The sequence below is a fragment of the Heloderma suspectum genome, chromosome 16 (assembly GCF_057233095.1).
Source record: "Heloderma suspectum isolate Gila_16-S chromosome 16, 16-S_ref, whole genome shotgun sequence".
Taxonomy (NCBI): domain Eukaryota; kingdom Metazoa; phylum Chordata; class Lepidosauria; order Squamata; family Helodermatidae; genus Heloderma; species Heloderma suspectum.
This window is the reverse complement of record NC_139473.1, coordinates 15,318,792-15,340,144: the sequence shown is the minus strand read 5'-3', so window position 1 is coordinate 15,340,144 and position 21,353 is coordinate 15,318,792. Positions and strand designations below refer to the sequence as shown.

General features: G+C 48.1%; 1 protein-coding gene across 6 annotated transcripts in view; it reads left to right on the top strand.

Moving 5' to 3' along the window:
• GTF2IRD1 (GTF2I repeat domain containing 1) overlaps positions 1–21,353 on the top strand; it is a 160,476-nt gene that overhangs the window by 116,755 nt on the left and 22,368 nt on the right. For 4 of the 6 annotated variants that reach the window (XM_084822491.1, XM_084822486.1, XM_084822492.1 and 1 more), the window contains exons 12-20: positions 850–887; positions 1,269–1,349; positions 7,263–7,316; positions 9,959–10,024; positions 11,169–11,352; positions 12,375–12,433; positions 13,238–13,300; positions 14,297–14,380; positions 18,056–18,239. In XM_084822491.1, the coding sequence (XP_084678617.1) occupies positions 850–887; positions 1,269–1,349; positions 7,263–7,316; positions 9,959–10,024; positions 11,169–11,352; positions 12,375–12,433; positions 13,238–13,300; positions 14,297–14,380; positions 18,056–18,239 (813 nt within the window). The remainder of the gene's footprint in view (positions 1–849; positions 888–1,268; positions 1,350–7,262; positions 7,317–9,958; positions 10,025–11,168; positions 11,353–12,374; positions 12,434–13,237; positions 13,301–14,296; positions 14,381–18,055; positions 18,240–21,353) is intronic. The other 2 variants (XM_084822493.1, XM_084822490.1) reach the window with 1 other exon arrangement.

The window sequence follows — 21,353 nt, the reverse complement described above, 5'->3', positions numbered from 1 at the left end:
TATGGGCAGTCTCCAACGGAGTCATTCTGCAAACTCAATCGCGCTGTGAAATAACATCTCAATAGCTTTTCCTACAGACCAGATTTCCCTAAACTCCTCCCATCAAACAGGCACAGGTTTAGGACTTTCCCTAAACTTTCTTACAAAGAGGAACAGATGCTGTACCCCGGTCTTCCTTTGCTTCCACTTCTTCCTGCTTCTTCTGGCTTCTAGGATGATTCAGATGTTTCAGGGACTGCTTGCTGAAGTTTCTGCTAGTCAGACATAATATAGGAACCTAAATTGTATTATGTATAACCTGCTTTGCTCATGAAATTATCATGTTTTGTATAATAAATTATTTCTTTAAGACCTGGTGCCCTCCATATGTTTTGGACTACCACACCCAGCATTCCTGACCATTGGCCATCCTGCCTGAAGCTGATGGGAGCTAAAGTCCAAAAGATCTAGAGGGCACCAGCTCAGCCCCCCAACCCAAAACAGTTCTGCACCCCTGTTTTCAGTATGAGCCAATAATGAAAACAACTCTGGGATTTTCCTCTCCTTTTAGCTCTGGAAGGATTCTTCTGTCCCAGATGGCCAGACCCTTCTCAGCCAAGAGTTAAAGGAAGGGGGTGAAGGGATGGAATACATAGGGAGAGGTCGTGTAGCATTTATTCCATGCTGTCGTGTTGCTTGTGCACATGAAAGGCTGAAATCTGTGGTCAAGGTTCAGTAGCGTCTCATATGAATCTATCTGGCTGCCCGTTTTTGCATCTTTTATACATGTTTGAAATGTATATAGCGCCTAGTAGCTTTATACAAAGCACATTACTAATAAAACGTAATGTTGATGCTTTCCTTTGCTAGGTCTGAAAAGTGCCTCATCTCTGGAGACTGTGAACCAGGTAAGCCAGAAATTCTGAGTAATGGCAAAGGATGGCTGGGATTTGTTTGTCTTTTTTGTACAGTTGAATTCTTGTTTTCTGTATAAGGCAGCTTCCTACATTCTTACTTAAATCAGACCTTTGTTCAAAACCATGAAGACAGGAAGCCTCCTTTATTTTCAGGGGCCGTAGCTCAGTAGTAGAGCGTATGTGTTGCATGCAAAAAGTCCTTGGCCTCTCCAGGTACAGCTAGGTTTCCGTCACATAAACCCTGGAGAGCAGCTGCCGGTCGTGGAGAGCAGTTATGGGCTGGAAGGACCAACAGTCTTTGGAATAAGGCAGCGTCCTGTGGCACCCATCCCATTCCCTGTTTCTCTTTGTTGCTTCCCTTTTCCTTGGCAGGTACCTCAGCAGAATTGGGAGGGATTAAACGCATCAAAATAGAGCCGGACGAAGTGGACATCATTCAAATCACTGTTCCAGGTAGAATAGATGAAACCTCCTGGTGATGCCATCAGGATTAAGTTCATGTATAGATGGATAGCATCCGCCTAGAGCAGGCTGCAGCCAGCTGGGTTACGGCCAGGCTCATGAGCACACCATCACCAGGGCCTGGGAATTCTGTCGTCACTGCCCCACCCCAGAGCATACAGGCAGTTCCGTTGGAGCATTTCGCTTGGGGTAGAATATACTCCCTTCTCGAAGGGTCAAGCCACATATTCCGAACCCTGTCCCAGATCTTCGGAAGCCTAGTACTGGTAATGTGGCCAGTTTGGAACAAAAATTTCCACTGCACCACGGGAACGTGACTTAGCCCTTTGGGTTGCTGCTGAATCGCAGGCTTGTTTAAAAACGTACAGTTGGCCACCGCTTCTACGGCTAGATCTACACTGCCGCTTTATAGCGGTGTTGAAGTGCGTTGGTAACTGTTAGGGCACAGTACACATTCTCTATACCGCTACTGTAGTAATTTCCTGCTTTTTATTCCACATTATCCAATATACCGCAACAAATGTCATTGGGTGTCCTACAAGGTATAAATGCACAAGAGGGATATAGCGCTACCATGATGGGGTCGTACCGATATGACACAAGATGTAGATCTGGCCTACATCTCGTTAGCTGAGAATGCCCTGTAGGATTACGGCCGATTTCTTGCCTGCCTTTGCCACACTTTGCCACTTATCAGGGTGGATTAGCTCCACCTCTGAGCAGCCAGGATGGAGATGATTAAGCTCCGATGGAGCAGTGCTTTGTTTCAAAGGTTGTCACAAAGAGGAAGGCCAGGATCTCCTCTCCATCATCCCAGAGTGCAGGACACGGAAGAATGGGCTCAAGTGACAGGAAGCCAGATTCCGGGTGAACATCAGGAAAAACTTCCTGACTGTTAGAGTGATACGACAATGGAACCGATTCCCTAGGGAGGCGGTGGGCTCTCCCACACTAGAGGCATTCAAGATGAGGCTGGACAGCCATCTGTCAGGGATGCTCTGACTTGGGATTCCTGCACTGGGCAGGGGGTTGGACTCAAGGGTGTTGTAGGCCCCTTCCAACTCTACTATTCTATGATTCTATGAAAGTATCGCCTTTCAACTTAGGTGGACATGGCGTTACCCAGGGTGATGTAAGACAGAGACCTCATTTCCACAAAAAGGGGTCAACCTGTGTGAAGGCTATTCCAGTTGGGACTACATGGAGGGGCTCAGATGACCCAATTTTATTTATTTATTTAGAATACTTAATATCTCCCCTTTCCATACAGTCCACAATTAAAAGAACAGAAACGCAACAGTTACGAACACTCATGACAATTGAAAGGTGTGGCGCAAATTTTAGAAAGAAGGCGGTATGGCCCTGTTGAGTGGGGTTTACTCCTGAGTAAACACGCAGAGCAATGGTTGAAAGATCTGGGTAGGTTTCGCCTGGAGAAGGGAAGAGGAAAGGGAGACATGGCAGCAGTCTTCAGATACCTGAAATGTTGCCATGCAGAAGATGGAGCAGAGTTCTCTGTCGCTGCACAGGGGAAGAGTAGAACAAATGCGTGGAAATTGCAGGGAAGCAGATTTTGGCTACGGGTTAGGAGAAATTTCCTAACAGTAAGAGCTGTTTGATGCTGGTTTGACTGCTGAGGGTGGGGGGCGGGTGTGTGTCCTTTGTTGGAGGTATTTAGTAGAGGCCAGAGGGGACAGCCATCAGTCAGGGATGTTATGCACTGCAGTTCTTGCATTGAGCAGGGGATTCAGACCAACAGAGGCTGGTGGCTTTCAGTGGGGCTGCGGATCCATTCTGGGTTTCAGTTAGAACCAGCCAGACCTCTAAAGGAGCTATTCAAGGTGCTGGACCCATTCTGGGGGTAGGGTTCAGCACCTTGGATAGCTCTTTTAGAATTCTGGCTGGTTCTGACTGAAATCCAGAATGGATCCACAGCCCCACTGAAATCGGAGCCACCAGCCTCCGCTGGTTGAGCTAGATGATCTCCAAGGTGCCGTTCCATCTCTAACATGCTAGGATTCCAGGACTGGGCTGTAAGGAAAGTAGCACAAAACAGCTGACTAGAAACAGCAGTGCAGCCTGAGAGACCAGCAGCCATTACTTCAAATCTAAAGACAGATTTGTGGGTTTGCTGATTTGTTGGCTGGATTTGTATCCCGCTTTTTGGCTGAACTCCTCAAAGCAGCTTGCAAAATTAAATGCATAGGATGAATATAACAGCAAGCCATATACTTCTTCTTTTTTAAAAAAAGGAAAAGCCAGTTGGATCTATTTGTCTGTCTGTTTGTTCATTTCATTTCTATACCACCCAATAGCTGAAGCTCTCTGGGCAGTTCACAAAAATTAAAAACACAAAAGTACAACGTAAAACAATATAAAATATGAGAGCTTAAAACTACAATATAAAAGTACAACCAGAATAAAACCTAGCAGCAATGCAGAGGTTTAAAATACAGATTTAAAACACCAGAGCTAAAAGTTTAGGAAGCTAAAATGCTACAGTACCGGAAAAATAAAATGGTCTTCACCTGGCTCTGGAAGGAGTACAACTCTAGGGAGCTCATTCCACAGCCGGGGTGCCACAGCAGAAAAGGCCCTCTTCCTGGTAGCCACCCGCCTCACTTCCTTTGGCAGGGGCTCATGGAGAAGGACCCCAGAAGATGATCTTAAGGTCTGGGCAGGCACATATGGGAGGAGGCGATCCTTCAGAGAACCTGGCCCCAAGCCGATTAGGGCTTTGCATGTTAAAACCAGCAATTTGAATCGGGCCTGGAAATGGACTGGCAGCCTGTGCAGCTGGAAAAGTACTGGCGTAATGTGATGTCGTTGGCCAGGCCCCGTTAACAATCTCGCTGCCCTGTTTGGGGCCAAATGCCTCATGTTTCCATCGCCTGCTTCCCTGTCTGTCCGGGAACCCGTTGCAGTTGGTGGCAGATGGACCTTTGGCAGGAGGGGAGACAGAGCGGGAGCAGGTTCTGAGGTCTTCTAGGCCTGTGTCCCTTCTTGCTCTCCTGTTTCTTCCCCCAGCCAAACAAAGCCGGGAGAAATTTAACAATGACTTGTCCTGCCGGCCACCCAGAAGCATTGTGCAGGGAGAGGGTTCCACAAACACAAAGGCTCTTTCCTCGTGTGTTTCCTGCCCCGCCTCAGTAGATGGCCTCAACATTTGGGTCAGCATTGTGTATCAAACTCCGGCCTCTTCCCAGGCACAGCTTATCCTTCTAGTTCTGGCTGGTTCCAGTAAAAAAGACAAAATAGATCCCACAAGCCTCTTGGCTTAGAGGGTAGGGAACCTGGTGTCCTCTAGACGTTTTGATTACAACTCCCACAAGCCCCAGCCAGCATGGCCAGTGGCCAGGGGATATGGGAGTTGTAGTCCAAAACATCAGGAGAGTGCCAGGTTGCATAAGAAGAGCCATGCTGAGTCAGACCACAGGCCTCTCTTGTCCAGCAACCTATTTCCACAGTGGCCAGCCAGTTGCCCCAACAGGAAGCCCAGAAGCAGGCTGTGAGGGTGAGAGCCCTCTCCCATGGTTGTGCGCGAGCAAGTTTATTCAGTGGCATTCTGCCCCTCTGATCCTGGTGATGACATCCGCCATCAGGACTAGTAGCCACTGATAGCCTTACCATGGTTTTGTCTAATCCCCTTCTCAATTGCTCTGAGTTGGTGGCCATCAGCACATCTTGTGGTAGCCAATTCCATAGTTTGACTCTGCGCTACATGAAGACGTCCTTCCTTTGATCTGTCCTGAATCTCCCACCTATCAGCTGCCTGGTAGGACCCCAGCGGTGTTGGAGTGGTTGAAACAACCAAACATGTTATCTTTTCTTGTCGGTTTTATCAAGAAATTCGTGTAAAGTTTATTTCTCCTCTGCTTAGAAGGTTTCCGGGCAGATCTGATGTTGAGGTTGCCAGGCAGCTTCTTTTAAAGGGTGCTAATGTGCAGTTAACAGATCCTTGTGCAAGGTTTTTTGCAGCTGCCTGTAAGATTCGTGGGGATACTGTATATAATGCTTTAAAGTCCTAATAATGTTAATTTTCATCTCTAATAGGTAATTGTAAATAATGTCTTATTGTTCATTTATTTATTTTTATTTATTTATTTCATTTCTATACCGCCCAATAGCCAAAGCTCTCTTTATTGTTTATATTGTTCATTTTTGTATTGTTTGAGCATATTTTAGTTTATTGTGACATTTTTAGATTGTTTATACATATGAGCTGGTCGAAGACTGTACTAATAAATAAACTGATAGCCTTACCATGGATTTGTCTAATCCCCTTCTCAATTGCTCTGAGTTGGTGGCCATCAGCACATCTTGTGGTAGCCAGTTCCATAGTTTGACTCTGTGCTGTGTGAAGACGTCCTTCCTTTGATCTGTCCTGAATCTCCCACCTATCAGCTGCATGGGATGACCCCAGCGCCCATGTTCTAATATTATGAGAGGGGGAGAAAACTCTCTCTACTTCCTCCACAAGGCGTATAATTTTATACACCTCTCTCTATCATGCCCGCCCCAGTCGCTCCCCCCACCCCCAAACAAGAAAGCCTCAGACATTGTCTCCTTTCCTCAAAGGAAAGCATAAAAGCATCCCAGGGTTAGTATCGTCGGACAGTCTCCATTTTCTCCTCCTAACAGATCCATCACCCAGTTCTGATGAAATGCACGGTGCAGTAGCCAATCACAGAATCACAGAATAGTAGGGTTGGAAGGGGCCTACAAGGCCATCGAGTCCAACCCCCTGCTCAGTGCAGGAGTCCAACACCCTGCTCAATGCAGGAATCACGTGACTTCGGATGATTCCAGCTATGTGATTCCGGCCCAGCCTATCTTAAGGAGCGCCTCCAGCAGCACCAGACAGGCCGCTTAACAAGATCCGCCTCGGATGGCCTTCTCTCTGTCCCATCAGCCAGGACAGCTAGACTGGTGGGGACGAGGGAGAGGGCCTTTTCTGTGGTGGCCCCCACTCTGTGGAACTCCCTCCCTAGGGAACTCCGCCATTGTTGTTGTTCAGTCATTCAGTCATGTCCGACTCTTCGTGACCCCATGGACCATAGCACGCCAGGCCTTCCTGTCCTGCGCTCTCTCCCGGAGCGTGCTCAAGTCCATATTCATTGCATCAGTGATGCTATCTAGCCATCTCATCCTCTGCCGTCCCCTTCTCCTTTTGCCTTCAGTCTTTCCCAGCATCAGGGTCTTTTCCATAGAGTTTTCTCTTCGCATTAGGTGGCCAAAATATTTGAGCTTCAGCTTCAGTGAGCTTCCACTGTGCATTAAAAATGTGGTTGTTCAGGCAGGCATTTAGGGTGGATTAGGGTATTTTAGAAAATGTTTTTATTGTAGAATTTTATTGTTTTAAACTGTTTTATTGTACGCTGTACATCGCCCAGAGTGGCTGGGTGGCCAGCCAGATGGGCAATTAATAAATTTAATAATAAAAATAAAAAATAAATGTGGCAGGTGATTGGTCGCTAATTATTGGTCTGGTTCTCTCAAACTCCACCCCTCTGGCCCGCTACTGAGAGGCCGCTTTAGCGGGGAGTTTTGCTTCTCTTCACATGTTGTAAAATCGCTGCATGGAGAGCCCTTTCTGAAGGAAATGACATCTATTCCGTTTGTAGAGGGTTACATCATCTTTTTCAGTGGCAATTGGCTGTGGCTTCCAGATACAGATGCCTCCATGTGCACAAACTGTGGGACAAAACATCTGTGGCCTGTTTCACAAAATCCACAGAGACGGCAAAATAATATCTTTAATAGGACCATCCAAAGTTCCACAGTGCAGTGAACTGCAAGCTTTCCACTGGCACAGAATGCTTCCTCACACAGGATGTTAAAAAAAGAAAAGAAAAGGGTCAGGTTATATTTCCTGCTAAATGTCTGTCTTCTTTCTGGTTTCAGATAAGGGGCCCAGCAACGATTTGCAACATGATGAAAAGCAGGTGGAGGGCAAAGGTGAGTTGATCTGGTTTCTAAAGACAGAGATCATCAACTGCAGCTCGGATGGACACATCTACATCTCCAGAAAGAGGACACAGATTTGCATGTTCTCATTTATAGGTGCAGATGCAAACTGTAGAAATAATTACCGTAATTTAACTAGAAACGTGATACATCTTGCCATAGTGTAGATGTCAGACTAACAACAACAACAACAATAAAGAAATGCAGTGATCTACTGTTAGCTATAGATCTTGGTAAGGAGGAAATGGTTTTGCCAACTTGGGGAAAACAGATAACATTTGATCTCCCAAATGACGTCCCCTCTGAATTCAAAACTTTGAGCGAGTCCTTGTTTCAAATTTCTTTGCCAATGGAGGCAAGGCTAGAGACCAGAAGAGGCAGGGCCTTCTCTGTGGTGGCACCTTTCAACGTAGTCGGACACGACTTAAGGACTGAACAACAATTATTTCTGCATTTACATTTCTATCCATATTAATTAGCACATGCAAATTTTATGCAAATATCTGTCTTCTTTTTGTTTTGGTAATGCATAAGTGGCCACCCAATGGAATTTTCCTGGTAGAGAGATGTTGTCCAGAGCAATTAGGATTTTTAAAAGATTCGCGAAAACTTCTCTGTTCCACCAGGCCTGTGGGGCTGACGTGAGAAGGACCCTGATCCAAAGACAGTTCTTGCTTTCTTAGGCTGCATTCCCAAATGCATGAGTGAGTAAATCCCATTGAACTTAGTGCAATTTATTTCTGAGTAAACATAGAATTGCACTGCACAGTCCCCTTGAAATTAATGAGACTAATGCAAGTCACAAACATTGTTCTCACTTGAAGGAGTAACCCTGTGTCTTTTAGATGCAGATAGGGCTGAGATGAGTAAATGTTCCTCCATAAAAATCACAGTTTCCTGCACATAAAAAGCTAGCATGTCAGGGAGAAGGCCAGGCTGGAACCTTTTCTCTTGACATACTAGTTTTCTGTGTGGATGGGTTTGGTTTGGTTTTGCTGCATTTTATTTAGGAGCATTCCATCATGTAGGCCCCCACCAATCTGAAATGGTACAGCTCAGACACAGGTTTTAATACCTAAGTGAGAACTGGGCCTAATTTGTCCTACTGATTTTCATCTGGACTTAAGCCCAACCAACACTGTCTGGATTGGGAACAAAATGTCCTACTGCTGACTTTTGTTCTGTCTTTAGTTGTTATTACTATCTTAATGGGTTGTTGTTTTTGTTTTTGGTAAGGTTGCTGTTTAATTGCTGTGTTCATTATTTGGCTCATGAGCCACCTTGGAGGGAACTCTGGTGGGACAAAATGACAGATGTTAAACAGAAGTGGGACTTGCAACAAAATGTTGCAGCGTGAAGTGTTCCTGGTCAGAGTGCCAGCCAGCCACGCTTCTTCCGGGATATTCCCTTCCCTTCCCTTCCCTTCCCTTCCCTTCCCTTCCCTTCCCTTCCCTTCCTCTCTCTCTCTCTCTCTCTCTCTCTCTCTCTCTCTCTCAGTTTTCCATGTTTTTCCCCAACAGTCAATATTCCATAACCACTGAGCATACTCAACCCTTGATCCGCTATTTTGGGTCTCCCCCTGTGTTTAGGACTTTTCCCCCCTAAAAATGTTTGTACTTCTGCAAACCTTGGGGTTCCCCTCACCCCTATCCCGTCTGCTGATACCTCCCTCTTGTGTATGAGGCGGGCTGGCACTTGGAGAATTGGGATCAGCCTTAGTATACGAAGAATTTTGAAAGATGCTGACATTCACAATTTGAAAATTGGCTTAATAACACAGCGGTGCACATTTTTGCATCCACTTGACTTCTTTTTCTACATGTCTCTCTCTCTTCCCCTTTCCTCATGAAGGGATTTTATTCATCCCTTCCTGGTCTGTCCCTGGGGTACAGTTCAAAATGCCGGTGTTGTCCTTAAAGGCCTAAATGGCTTTGGGCCTTCAAAGCCTTAAATGGCCTGGCGCCCGGGTCCCTGAAAGATGGCCTCTTCCAACATGCCCTGTCCATACCCTGAGATCATCCTCACAGGCCCTTATTCAGGTTCCTCACCACCTGAGGGGAGGCAGATGGTGGTAGGAGGAGAGGTTCTTCTTGGGATGGCATCCTGCTTGTGGAATAATCTCTCCAGAGCGGGTCGACTGGCACCTACTCCGATGTCCTTTTGGCACCAAGCGAAGACCTTTTTATTAGAGATGGGCAAATCTCTCTATTTCTGCCCTGTGTCACTTTTGCCATTCCTCCCCCCACCCCATTTCCATGCCCTGGCTTCATTCATCTGCTGCTGGCTGGCTTGTTTTTCATCCTCTCAAAATACCTGCCTGACTCCACATTAAGATGCATTCAGATGCATTTACCTGACAGGTAATTTCCTCTAGGATTGCGCCGAGATCAAATTCCTCAAGCGTTCCTCCTTTTTATTTTCTCAGGCCTTTTAAATCTCCCAGCTTCCGCTGTGCTGATTGATGCTGTTTTTGTCTTCTGTTTTTAACATGTTGTTGTTGCTGTTTTAGTATGTATTAACGACACGCTGTCCTGAGAATAATTGGTATTCGAGGGAGGCGTACAAATGCCATCATCAAATACACGAGGATGCTTTTTGTTGTTATCCCTGGGTTTGTCGCTTCTGTTTTCCAGATGGCATAGGTGACGTTTTAAGTCACTTGAGGAAACAAGTAGAAATTTTGTTCAATGCAAGATACGGTGAGAGACTTGGTTTATTTTGTTTTAAGGTGTTTTCTTGGCTCCAATGCCTCATTCTGCCAGCTACCTTTGCACGCTTCTCGTTGCTGAAGTCTGTTACCACTGCTCCAAAAGGGCTTTCCTTTCCTAGCAGAATCTGGGCAGCCACCTGTCAGAGATGCTGCGGTTGCACCCCGCCCTGTAGATTCTGCATTGAGCAGGGGGTTGACTAGATCTTTAATGAGCTTCCGCCACACATGAAAAACGTGGTCGTTCAGGCAGGCATTGGGGGGGGGGGTTAGGGTATTTTTAGAAATATGATGTTTTTAATGTAGTATTTTATTGTTTTAAACTGTCCTTTTGTTGTACATCGCCCAGAGTGGCCGGGTGACCGGACAGATGGGCGATTAATAAATTTTTAAAAATGACCTCCACGGTCCCTTGGAACTCTATGATTCTATGAAAACCATTCATCCGATATTGTGTTTTGAATGCTGGGCAAGTAAGAAGTAAAGAAGGCCCAGGGCTGACGTGGCCCAGAGCAGAACAGCAGGTTGCCTGGGGCAAGGAACTCCCGGAAACAGCTTTTTAAAAAAAACGAGACTTGCAGGCAGTGGATGCTGGTGGCTGTGATGTCAGTGGAGCAGTGAATCTGCTTCGGGTTCAGTCAGAAGCTCCCTGCTCTCTCTTTGGAGAGCTCCTTTAGTGTTCTCGCTGGTTCTGACTGAAACCCGGAGCAGATTCCCTGCCCCCCGACATTGGAGCCACCAGCTTCCATGGCTTCTGCGTTCATGTGATAAGACCCTCCTAACTCCCCCTTGCTCGTGTTGGAATTGGGCTCCACAAACAGAGCTGATTTCCTTGTATCGCTGCCATCGCAGCGTTCAGGGCACCTAGGAGGCTCGGTTTAAATTCCGAGCCGAAGAAGAACTTTAAGGGGGAAACGCCGCTCGATTCTTAACGCAACCAAACATTTGTACTAAAGACAGAGGTAGCGTTGAGTTTCAGTGGTATCGCGACCCATAACATGAGGTATATTTTAACATCCTCGATTATGTATCCTCTGATCCAACATATATCCAACGTCCTCTGATCCTCTGTTGTGTGCTTGTTACGGAGACTCAGGCCAGGGCTCTGTTTTGAAGCCGTGTGCTTGTGTTTGCAGCTAAAGCCATAGGGATTTCTGAGCCTGTCAAAGTCCCGTATTCCAAATTCCTGATGTACCCAGAAGACCTCTTTGTCGTGGGCTTGCCGGATGGCATCTTGCTCAGGCGGCCGAACTGCTTCGGGATCGCAAAGCTAAAAAAGATCCTTCAGGCCAGCAACGGCATCCGGTTTGTTATCAAGAGGTGAGGTCGAACTCTCTTGCCTCGCTTCCCAGGGTGGCCCAGTTGGCATCCCTTTCTCCTGTGTAGGGGAGTGAGATGGTGCCTTCCTGCCCTGGCCCAACTGTCCCATCTCCAACGCCTCATATGTCCATGCAGGGAACATGGCTTGGCCACAGTGGTGCAGGTGCTAGTAACTGCAAGACTGGATTACTGCAACGCGCTCTCTGTGGGGCTGCCCTTAGGGCTGCTCCGGAAGCTGGAGCAAGTGCAGAATACAGCAGCTTGGCTGTTGTTGGGAGCTGCCCCTTTTCAGCTTGCATCTCCTTTGCTGAGGGAACTGCACTGGTTGCCTATCCGCTACCGGGCCAGGTTTAAGGTTTTAGTACTCATGTACAAAGCCCTAAACAAGTTGGGACCAGGATACCTGAGAGAGCACCTTCTCCCCTATAAACCTGCCCCGTCACTGAGGTCATCAGAGAGCATGGTCCTGGTGGTTCCACAGGGACCCATGGCCCGATTGGCGTCCACCCGGAGAAGAGCCTTCAGTGTGGTGGCCCCCTTTCTTTGGAACTCTCTGCCCCTTGAGGTCAGGCAGTCACCAACACTGTGCTGTTTCTGGAGCCTCCTGAAAACAGCTCTGTTCCAGGAAGCATTCCTTAACTGACCAGCCACGTTTTTTATTTGCATTGTGTGTTGATTTTTTAAAGAATAATTTTAGTAGAGTGTTTTAATTCTTTTTATCTTTTTACTATTTTACTTCTTATGTTCACTGCTCTGGAATCTGTTTCAGATATGGAGGGATATATTCATGTTTTAAATAAATTGACTCTATGTGTAAAACCCAAGCCCACATTGAGCCGTCAGTTCCTGAATTTGCGGGGCTGATGGGACACAGCCAAGAGATTTGGGCCTACATGTCTGACCCCCGTCTGAAACCCTGGAGAGACGCAGCCAGTCAGCGGAGGCAATACTGAGTTAGATGGACCACAGCATAAGGCAGCTTCCTGTGTTCCTGTTTTTATTATTACAACATTCTTTTTCAGACCAGAACTCCTTACGGAAGGAGTAAAGGAAACGGCCTCTGACAGCTCAGGAGCGATAGGTAAATATCTTGATTTCGGTTTATCTTTGTTTGTTTTTTAAAAAGAGAGATTTGTGGCACCTTAAAGACTAACAAGATTATTATGGCATAAGCTTTCGTGAACTAGAGTCCACTTCGTCAGATGCATGGAATGTTATCCTAAATTGGCAGGAAGATAGACATATTGGTGCAGAGAGAAAGCGAAAGAAAGGTTAGCAGGGAGGTCAGAGGGAAATGAAATACAAGAAATACAGAGTGTAATAATTGTGTTAAAGCTTAAATGTATGTAAAATAATTTCATTACCCATTCACGAAGCAGTGTCAATAACAACACAAACTTTCTGGCATTGACAAGCTGATTAATACATGTAGTGAGATTAAAAAGCCATTATCTCAATTTAGGCCGCAGGTGATAAAATTCAACTTCCCGACTAGTTGTATTTCGGCCGGAGTCTCCCTTTGACGTTGCTTTGTTAATCATCTCACCCCCTGTGTCTACATTTAGAGTGTGAGCTCCTTGGGGGCAAGCAGCTGGCTGTTTACTTACAAAAGCACTGCTGTTGTATGAATCAATGACGTTACAAACCTAACCTCATTTAGTCTTGCATTTATTTTATGAATAATGTCATTTTTATTTCTATTTTATGACTGGTGAACTGAGGTTGGGAGATATTGTTAGCCCTAATAGTTTAAAACAGCTGCGGTATTCAGAGAAGGGAGGGATTTACTTTAGGGAGAGGGGGATGTGTTCTGTGGGACACATTCTTTGAAACAGAAACTATAAAAGAAGGCAAATAAAGAAGGGTCTTTCTCTTGTGTTGGCAGTTGCTGAGAGAGACTCCAGTGAACGTCTTGTGGAAGAACCTGTAAAAAGGCCGGGATTTCAAGGTGAGAATGGGGAATTCTGCTGCCACCGCCACCTCCAGTTCCAATTTTTGCTGGTCACGCACCGTATGTTTGTTTGGGTTTTTCCTGTTCATGTTCCAGGACTATTTGGATGAGTAACACCAGGTCTGATATGCTGCTCAGTTGTTTGTGTAATTTGCAGCCTGACCCTATGCATGTTTACTCATAAGGAAGTCTCAGTGGGTTCACAACAGGACTTACTCCTGAGTAATTGTGCATATGATGGCAGCCCTACCCTTGCCAAAGTGGCCCGTAATGCCTCGTTTTAAAGGCTGATTACTCAGCATCCTGTGTGTGTGCAAGGCAGACTTCCCTAACTTCCTAGCTGGAGCAAACCATTGTTTCCCATGTTGTCCTAATAGGGCAAAATATGATTTGTGCAAACCAAAGTTTGCCTTCAAGCCATGGTTCCCAGTTCATGTTGGCAAGCAAAGCATAGTTTGCCTGGTTTAAGTTTTCAGCTAAAATAGTGCCTGATGGCACCATTTTTTCCCAATAGTGAAAAAATGCATTATTTTCTTTAGTTATTTATTATTATGCTTTATTATTTCAGAATGCTGTTCACTGTTCTGTTTTAGTTTTGAGGGGGGTGGGGTTGGATCAGTTATACCAAAGCTGAGTCAGTCGAAATCTATCATTATATTTATATCCCACTTTTTTCCTCTTGCAAGGATTCCAAGGCGGCTTACATTATCCTCCTCCTCTCCATTTTATCCTCACAACAACAACCCTGTGAGGTAGGTTAGGCTGAGAATCAGTGGCTGGCCCAAAGTCACACAACGAGCTTCACAGCCAAGTGGGGACTAGAACCCAGATCTCCCGACTCCCAGTCCAATGCTCTAACCACGACACTCAGACTAGTTTCCCCAGCTGTCGTCAAAGCACACTGATTAAAAGCTGCCAGGTGCTTTTATTTTTTCCTGCAAATTTAACAAGAAGGGTTCTATAATGGTTTCTCCCTCTCTCTTTTCTTTACAGAAAATTATGACACCCGGCTTTCGAGAATAGATATTGCAAACACGCTAAGGGAGCAGGTTCAAGATCTGTTTAATAAGAAGTACGGTAAGTGCTGGGCATGTTCCAGGACAAGGCTCTAGGGCAGGGATGGAGAACTTCTGGCTTTCCAGTTGTTGGACTACAACTCCCATCATCTCTGACCACTGGCCATGTTGACTGAGGCTGATAGGAGTTGGAGACATCCGGAAGGTCATAGTTTCCCCTTCTGTGCTCTAGCTGTGCGTCCAGGAATTATTAACAGGACACAAAAATAAGTGAGCTGGATGTTATTCCCAAGTGTACATGGGGTGATCTTGCTTTACCCTCACAACAGCCCTGCAAGGTAGAATAGGCTGAGATAACAGTGATTTTGAAGGGAATTTTAAAGTGCTTTGAGAGAGGTATTGTATCCTGCGACATCGTACGTACCTGTTTGTTTGTTTGTTTGTTTGTTTATTTCTATACCATAGAATAGCTCTTTGGGCGGTTCACAAAAACTAAAACCACAAAGCGCAGCATAAAACGATATAAAATATGAAAGCTTAAAACCACAATATAACAGTACAACCAGAATAAAACCTAGCAGCAATACAGAGATTTAAAATACAGATTTAAAACAGCAGATCTAAAAGACTAGGAGGCTAAAATGTTAAAATACTGGGAGAATAAAAAGGTCTTCACTTGGGGCCCGAAGGAGTACAATGTAGGTGCCAGGCGAACCTCTCTAGGGAGCTCATTCCACAGCCCGGGTGCCACAGCAGAAAAGGCCCTCCTCCTGGTAGCCACCCATCTCACTTCCTGTGGCAGGGGCTCCCGGAGAAGGAGCCTGAGGATGAACTTAGGGTCTGGGCAGGCGCCCAAGTGCCCCTTGTTGCCTCTGGCCAAACAGATTGTGCAGATTTTTGCAACAACGCAAAACTCTGGGGGTGGGGAGGCACATGTTTGCATCCATCAAACCACTTCCAACTCCCTAGCAAAATTATTGCCTGCCTCCATCTTTAGGCAGAGTGGCAGTGGTTTATTTCAGAAGGTCCCTCCAAACCAGGTTGTGGCGGATCGGAAACAAACCTCAGGCTTAACGTACTCCACTTCTTTCCTCGTGCACTCCCACAATCTCCTTTCTTGGTCTGAGCAAACCATTGTTTGCTGTAATGCCCAAATCAGGCAAACTATGGTTGCATGCACGCCAGAACTGGGACCATGGTTTGAAGGCAAACCATAGTTAGGCTAGTAAGGGATAACCGGGAACTGTGGTTTGGCCCACTAGGCAGTTCTGGAGCAGATCTACCCTGTTACAGGCAGAGCCCCCAGGGAGAGCGGGGCAGGAGTTCAGAGAGAGAAGCGGGATCATGGACAGCTCTGAGCAGAGCTGGGGGCAAATGCAGGGTGAATACGGGCACCCAAGAGCAGCAGACTAATTTGTTGTTCCAGCAAAAGTCTGGAGCTTATTGTGGCCGTCAGGTTTCCTGATCCCCCAGCGCACACGCTCAGGCAGTCTGACACTGGACACCTAAATCGGCGAGATTTCTTTATTGCAGGGAATCCCACGGCAAAAGCTTAATGGTTACACTCTTCAGAAATCATATAGCTGTTGGTCAGTAGCTATAGGCTCTGTGTAATTCCAGAATAGTCCAAAGCTAAACACTGCTACCATGACTGAGATCCTCAACATGGCTTCTCCATTGCCACCTCCACACAAGGGAAGGGACTCTGGACTCCTGGGTACCTAACCCAGACAATCCTTTCACGGGGCTCCAACCCTGGACCTGGAAAGGGAAGGATTCCTGGAATGAATCCATCAGTCAGTCAGGGGATAACTTCTTGAAAGGCCTAACGACCCACACCCACAGGGAGTCCAACTTTGAATCTTTTGTTGATAGCTCCAGGCTACATGGTCAAGGCCCACCAAGATCAAGGGAAGGGCATACCCACACGCGCAAGGAGTTCCAGGCCACCGCTTTCGCATTGGCAACTCCACGCTGCATGAGTTCTGGCAGAGGGAAGTCCAAAAGCCGTAGATCAAACCCAGCCTGCCGTACACTGAGCTGTCTACAAACCCAGACACCATCCCCAGCAACGAGAGTTCAAGTCTATGAAAAGCCTCACCGTACTTTTCATGGCAAGTCCTCAACAATCCAGAGTTCCAGTCCATGTGCAGAGTGCCTCCAAAAGCCCAGGCGATGATGGATCCAGAGAAGACTTTGAGCAATGAAGACGAGATGTTCCTAGCAAAGGCTTTTTGCCTTTGCATCAGCTTAAAAGGGAAGGTGTGACTGCAGGACACTCCCTCCAGATCCCTTGACAGACCAGGGCCTTTAGCCTTCATGAAGGCCCCTGTCTGAACAGGGCGGCACTGCTCAGCTCTCCAGCAGTGATGCTTCAACCTGGGCGACCCTTCTGCAAACCCCGCCCCACCTCTGCCAGGCTCTCACGGACCACTTCCAGCCTCCCTGCCTGCCAAGGTCAGACCAACAGGCGGACAGGGAGTGGGGTGACTCCCCGTGGCTCTGCTCTGAGAACACTGGCAGAGAGAAGCTCACACAGACTCTGACATCCCAGAGGCTGAATAGGCCCAATCCCTTCCAGGCTACTTTCAATCAAATCCTGGCTATAACCTGGCAGTCACGAATGAATCTGAGCGCATGGAGATGTCTGGCAGCTCAGATTCCAATTCAGAATGGGAACAGCCAGAATAGAGGGAGGCACCCTCCCGAGTGAGCCCAGATACGGCAAGACTTTCTTCCCAATTATTATTATTTATCGTATGGCACATTTACATCGCATTACAGCAAAAACATAGAGCATAATAAATATGAAATGTAAAATATAAAATATAGACAGGAATATTACAAACGTATGTCTAGGTTACAGATATAGTTTTTTCACTTCTGTTGTCATAGCCAGGAAATCAGCAAAGTCTCCACTGTAGGCTCGGTTTTGACATTCTGTCACTATATGTTGGATAGTTTGTTTTTCAGCCCCACAATCACAATTTGATGATGTTGTTTTGCCCCATTTATAAAGGGCATCTGCATATCTACCATGACCCATGCGAATTCGGTTCAAGGTTGTCCATATCGCATGGGGCTGGTCAAATCCAGGTGGTTTTTCCAAGACGCAGAGCAAGCTTCGGCATGGTGGAGGGCAGTTTCCTAGCCAATGTTGTTTCCATGTGTCTTTCCAAGACCTTGACACACAGATGGCCCAGGCTGAATGGCTCCCCCATTCCTCCACCATGAGAACTCAAGTTTCAGAGGAGGAGGAGGGTGAGGGGCGTGACTTGAGGGATGCTAGGGTCTGTTGCAGAGCGAAGCGGGAAAAGTTAGGGGCAGGGCTCAGACGCTCCACCAGGTTGGCCACTCATGGAAGCCAAAATAGGAGGGAGCCACCCTAAGGGAGGGGCATCCCTGCCGAGCTAGTCTGGCCAAGAAGTTCTTGCCCAGACTGCTGGCAACTTCCCTTACTTCCACTTTGTATATTGATATTCGTAGATGTGTGGATTAGCTGGTTCTCTGGAATCAGAGAGTTTCCTAGAACCTGCATTTGTAAATAAGCAAGTTGTTGACTAATAAAGTAGCGTTGTCTGGAAACTTTGTTTCCTGGAGTGTGTTGATTGTGAAGGGAGAGGATGAAGGAACATGACACAGGCTTCCCCTTCAGTCTTCTTTGTGGCTGAGCAAGAGCTGAACATGGGATGCCTGGAGGCAAAGCCAAAATGCTTACACACTGCCTTCCTTTCAGGTGAGGCTTTGGGCATCAAATACCCGGTTCAAGTGCCGTACAAGCGCATCAAGAGCAACCCGGGGTCAGTGATCATCGAAGGACTGCCTCCTGGAATCCCATTCCGTAAACCATGCACCTTTGGCTCCCAGAACCTAGAGAGGATATTAGCCGTGGCGGACAAGATCAAGTTCACAGTAACAAGGTATTTCCCTTCAGGGATCTGTCAGGTTGTGGCGTTGTGTGTGAGTGTGTGTACATGTAAAAACATCTCAGCACATGGATGTCAGGAGCGCCCTGGCGGCCTCTTTCAGTAGACTCCAATAGCCAACTCAAGACACAGACAAAAGGATTCTTTTCAAGGCTTTAATCCTTTTACAACTTAATGACTCTTTCAGATGCTAATCACCAGTGACTAAGCAAGGAACAGCAGAGTGGCCTATGCGCCGAGTAGGCAGTTGATCCCCGTTTGAAGGAGAGTCACTTGAAGACCCTGAACTTATGGGCTAGGGAGAGATCCTCCCTCTTTCCCTTGGGTCCACGGGAGGCGCCCATTGCTTGCGCGCCAAATGGGCGCTACGCCTCCTTTCCGCGCCCTCCATCGCTCGTCGCTCCCTGCGTCTGCATCGAGCGTCCAGCAAGCCCCCCTCCCGCACTTGCTCACTGCCAGCGTCACTATCTATCTCAGGAATGCCGGCAGGAGGAATCTCTGCCAGCTGCTGTGCCTGTGAGGGATGAGCTGGCTCCTCTCCCACGGATTGCTGATCCTCCTCAGAATCAGAACTGCTCTGGGGTTCTATCGGCTCAGTTTCCACCCTGACAATGGACCACCGCTAGTCTGTCTAGCTTGGCTCTGTCTACCCTGACGTTCAGTAGCTCTCCAGGGTGTTGCTGCACAGCTTCCTATCCCAGATCCTTTCACTGAAGATGTTTGAGATTTGACCCGTTACCTTCTGCACGCAAAATGTGCGCTGTACCTTGGAGCTGTGGCCTGAGAAAGTTCAGATTCTGGTCCTCAGGGTTCTGAATAAAAGGCTGATTTAGATAGGGACATAGGAAGCTGCCTTTGGCCGAGACAGGCTGTCGGTCCGTCTTGCTCAGTATTGGCAGCTTCCTGCGCCATCTAGGGCTCTGTCATCTGCATCGGGCGGCAATTCAGGTGAGGAGGCATGATGTGGAACAGGTGACTGGACCAAGAGCAGTTTCAGCACCACAGGTACCAGCACAGGACTTGGAGGGAGTTCAGGACCACAGAGAGCAGTTCTGCAGGTAGAGAACTGAAAAGTTACCTCCACATGGGCTTTGAGCTACAGATGTCACGGGGGTCCGGTTGGGGCTCAAAGCGTGGGGATTTCTCGCTGGCTTGGTCCCCTGGATGCCAATCCATGGATCCCCACGCTTGCCTGACTTGGCGCATTCTGAGCCAGGCAAGCACAGGGATCTCTGAACTCTCGCTGTCAAGGGCTCCTTGGAGGCCTCTCTCAGTCTAATCCAGTAGCCAAGTCCAGACACAGACAAAGGGATTCCTTTCAAAGCTTTATTCTTCTTTTACAACTTAACAACTCTACAGGTAGCAACTAGATCTGAGCAGCAGAGTACCTATGCCCTACGTTGGAACAGTTGGTCCCCGTTTGAAAGGGAATTACTGGCAGACCCCTGAACTTAAGGACTAGGGAGAGTCCCTCCCCTTTTCCCTTGGATCCTCTGGGCGTAGCCATTGTTTGCGCGCCAACGGGGCACTACGCCTCCTTTCCGCGCCCTCCATTTGGCGCCGCTCCCTGCGTCAGCGTTGCGCATCCAGCAAGTCTGCTTCCCACTCTCTCTTACTCCCAGGACTGCTATCTAAGCTAGGAGTGCCAGTGGGAGGAATCCCTGCCAGCTGTTGGCCCTGGGAAGGATGAGCGCGCTCCTCTCCCAGGAGCGACTGCTCTTCCTCAGAATCAGAACTACTCTGGGATTCTATGGGCTCAGTGTCCACCCTGACATCATCCCCGCTCCCATGAGGCCCCCCCTCGTGCTCCTCCCCGGGGGGCCCAGGTTTGTGGGGGTACAGCTGGTGGAAGCGCCGCAGCAGCAACGGAGCATGCACATTTTCCGCGGGTTCCCAGGATCGCTCATCAGGCCCGTACCCCTTCCAGTCTACCAGATATTGCAAGCGGCCACGAGAAAGGTGGGAGTCCAGAATCTCTGCGACCTCAAACTCCTCCTCCCCCTCCACCAGCACTGGCGGCGGCGGGGAGCCGACTGAGCGATGAGAGTCACCAGAAACCAGGGGGGTCAGCAAGGACCGATGAAAAACGGGATGGTTCTTCATGGAGGGTGGGAGAGCCAGGTGAAAAGCAACAGGGTTAATCTTGGCCGTAACCTGGAAAGGCCCCGTGCGGTGAGGCGCAAGCTTCCTTGCGGGCGAGTGAGAGGGGAGGTATTGGGTGTACAACCAAACCCAGTCCCCCGGTTGCAGAGACGGACCCGGCTGGCGCCGCTGGTCTGCAGAGGCCTTGTAGGCTGTCTTGGCTTGCTCAAGGGAGTCCCGTAAGAGGGGGTGTACCGCTCGCAACTCCTCTAAAAAGTCCTGGGCCGCCGGCACCGAAGAGGGAGCTAGGGTGGACGGGAAGGCCTTGGGGTGGTAACCAAAATTGGCAAAAAATGGAGTTTGGCAGGTGGAAGCTTGGCAGGCACTGTTATAAGCAAATTCTGTGAGAGGCAGCAAGGAAAACCAGTCATCCTGCTGGTAATTTACATAACATCGCAGATATTGCTCCAGAGTTGCATTGGTGCGCTTGGTCTGACCGTCCGTCTGTGGATGGTGGGCGGAGGAAAGACGGAGCGTCACATGGAGCAACGCCAGTAGCTCCCTCCAGAAATGGGCAGTGAATTGGGCCCCCCTATCGGAAATGAGACCCTCAGGCCATCCGTGGAGGCGGAAAACATGCGCCACGAACAGCTCTGCCGTCTCCCTGGCTGTGAGCAACCCAGAGCAGGGGATGAAATGGGCCATCTTAGAAAACAAATCCACCACCACCAGAATGGTGGTCTTACCGTGTGAGCGAGGCAAGTCAGTGATGAAGTCAAGGGAGAGCAGTTTCCAAGGTCGTGAGGGGGTAGGCAGGGGGTGAAGCAAGCCTGTGGGCTTGCCTGAGGGGGCCTTCGCCCGCTGGCAGGTTGGGCAGGAGGCGACATAGGACTTGACGTCCTGACACACACGAGGCCACCAAAAATCCCTCGTCACTCCATGCAAGGTCTTGCCGACGCCAAAATGCCCAGCTGTGGGGGAGTCGTGGCACTGATGGAGGACCTTTTTGCGGAGGGGTCTAGAAGG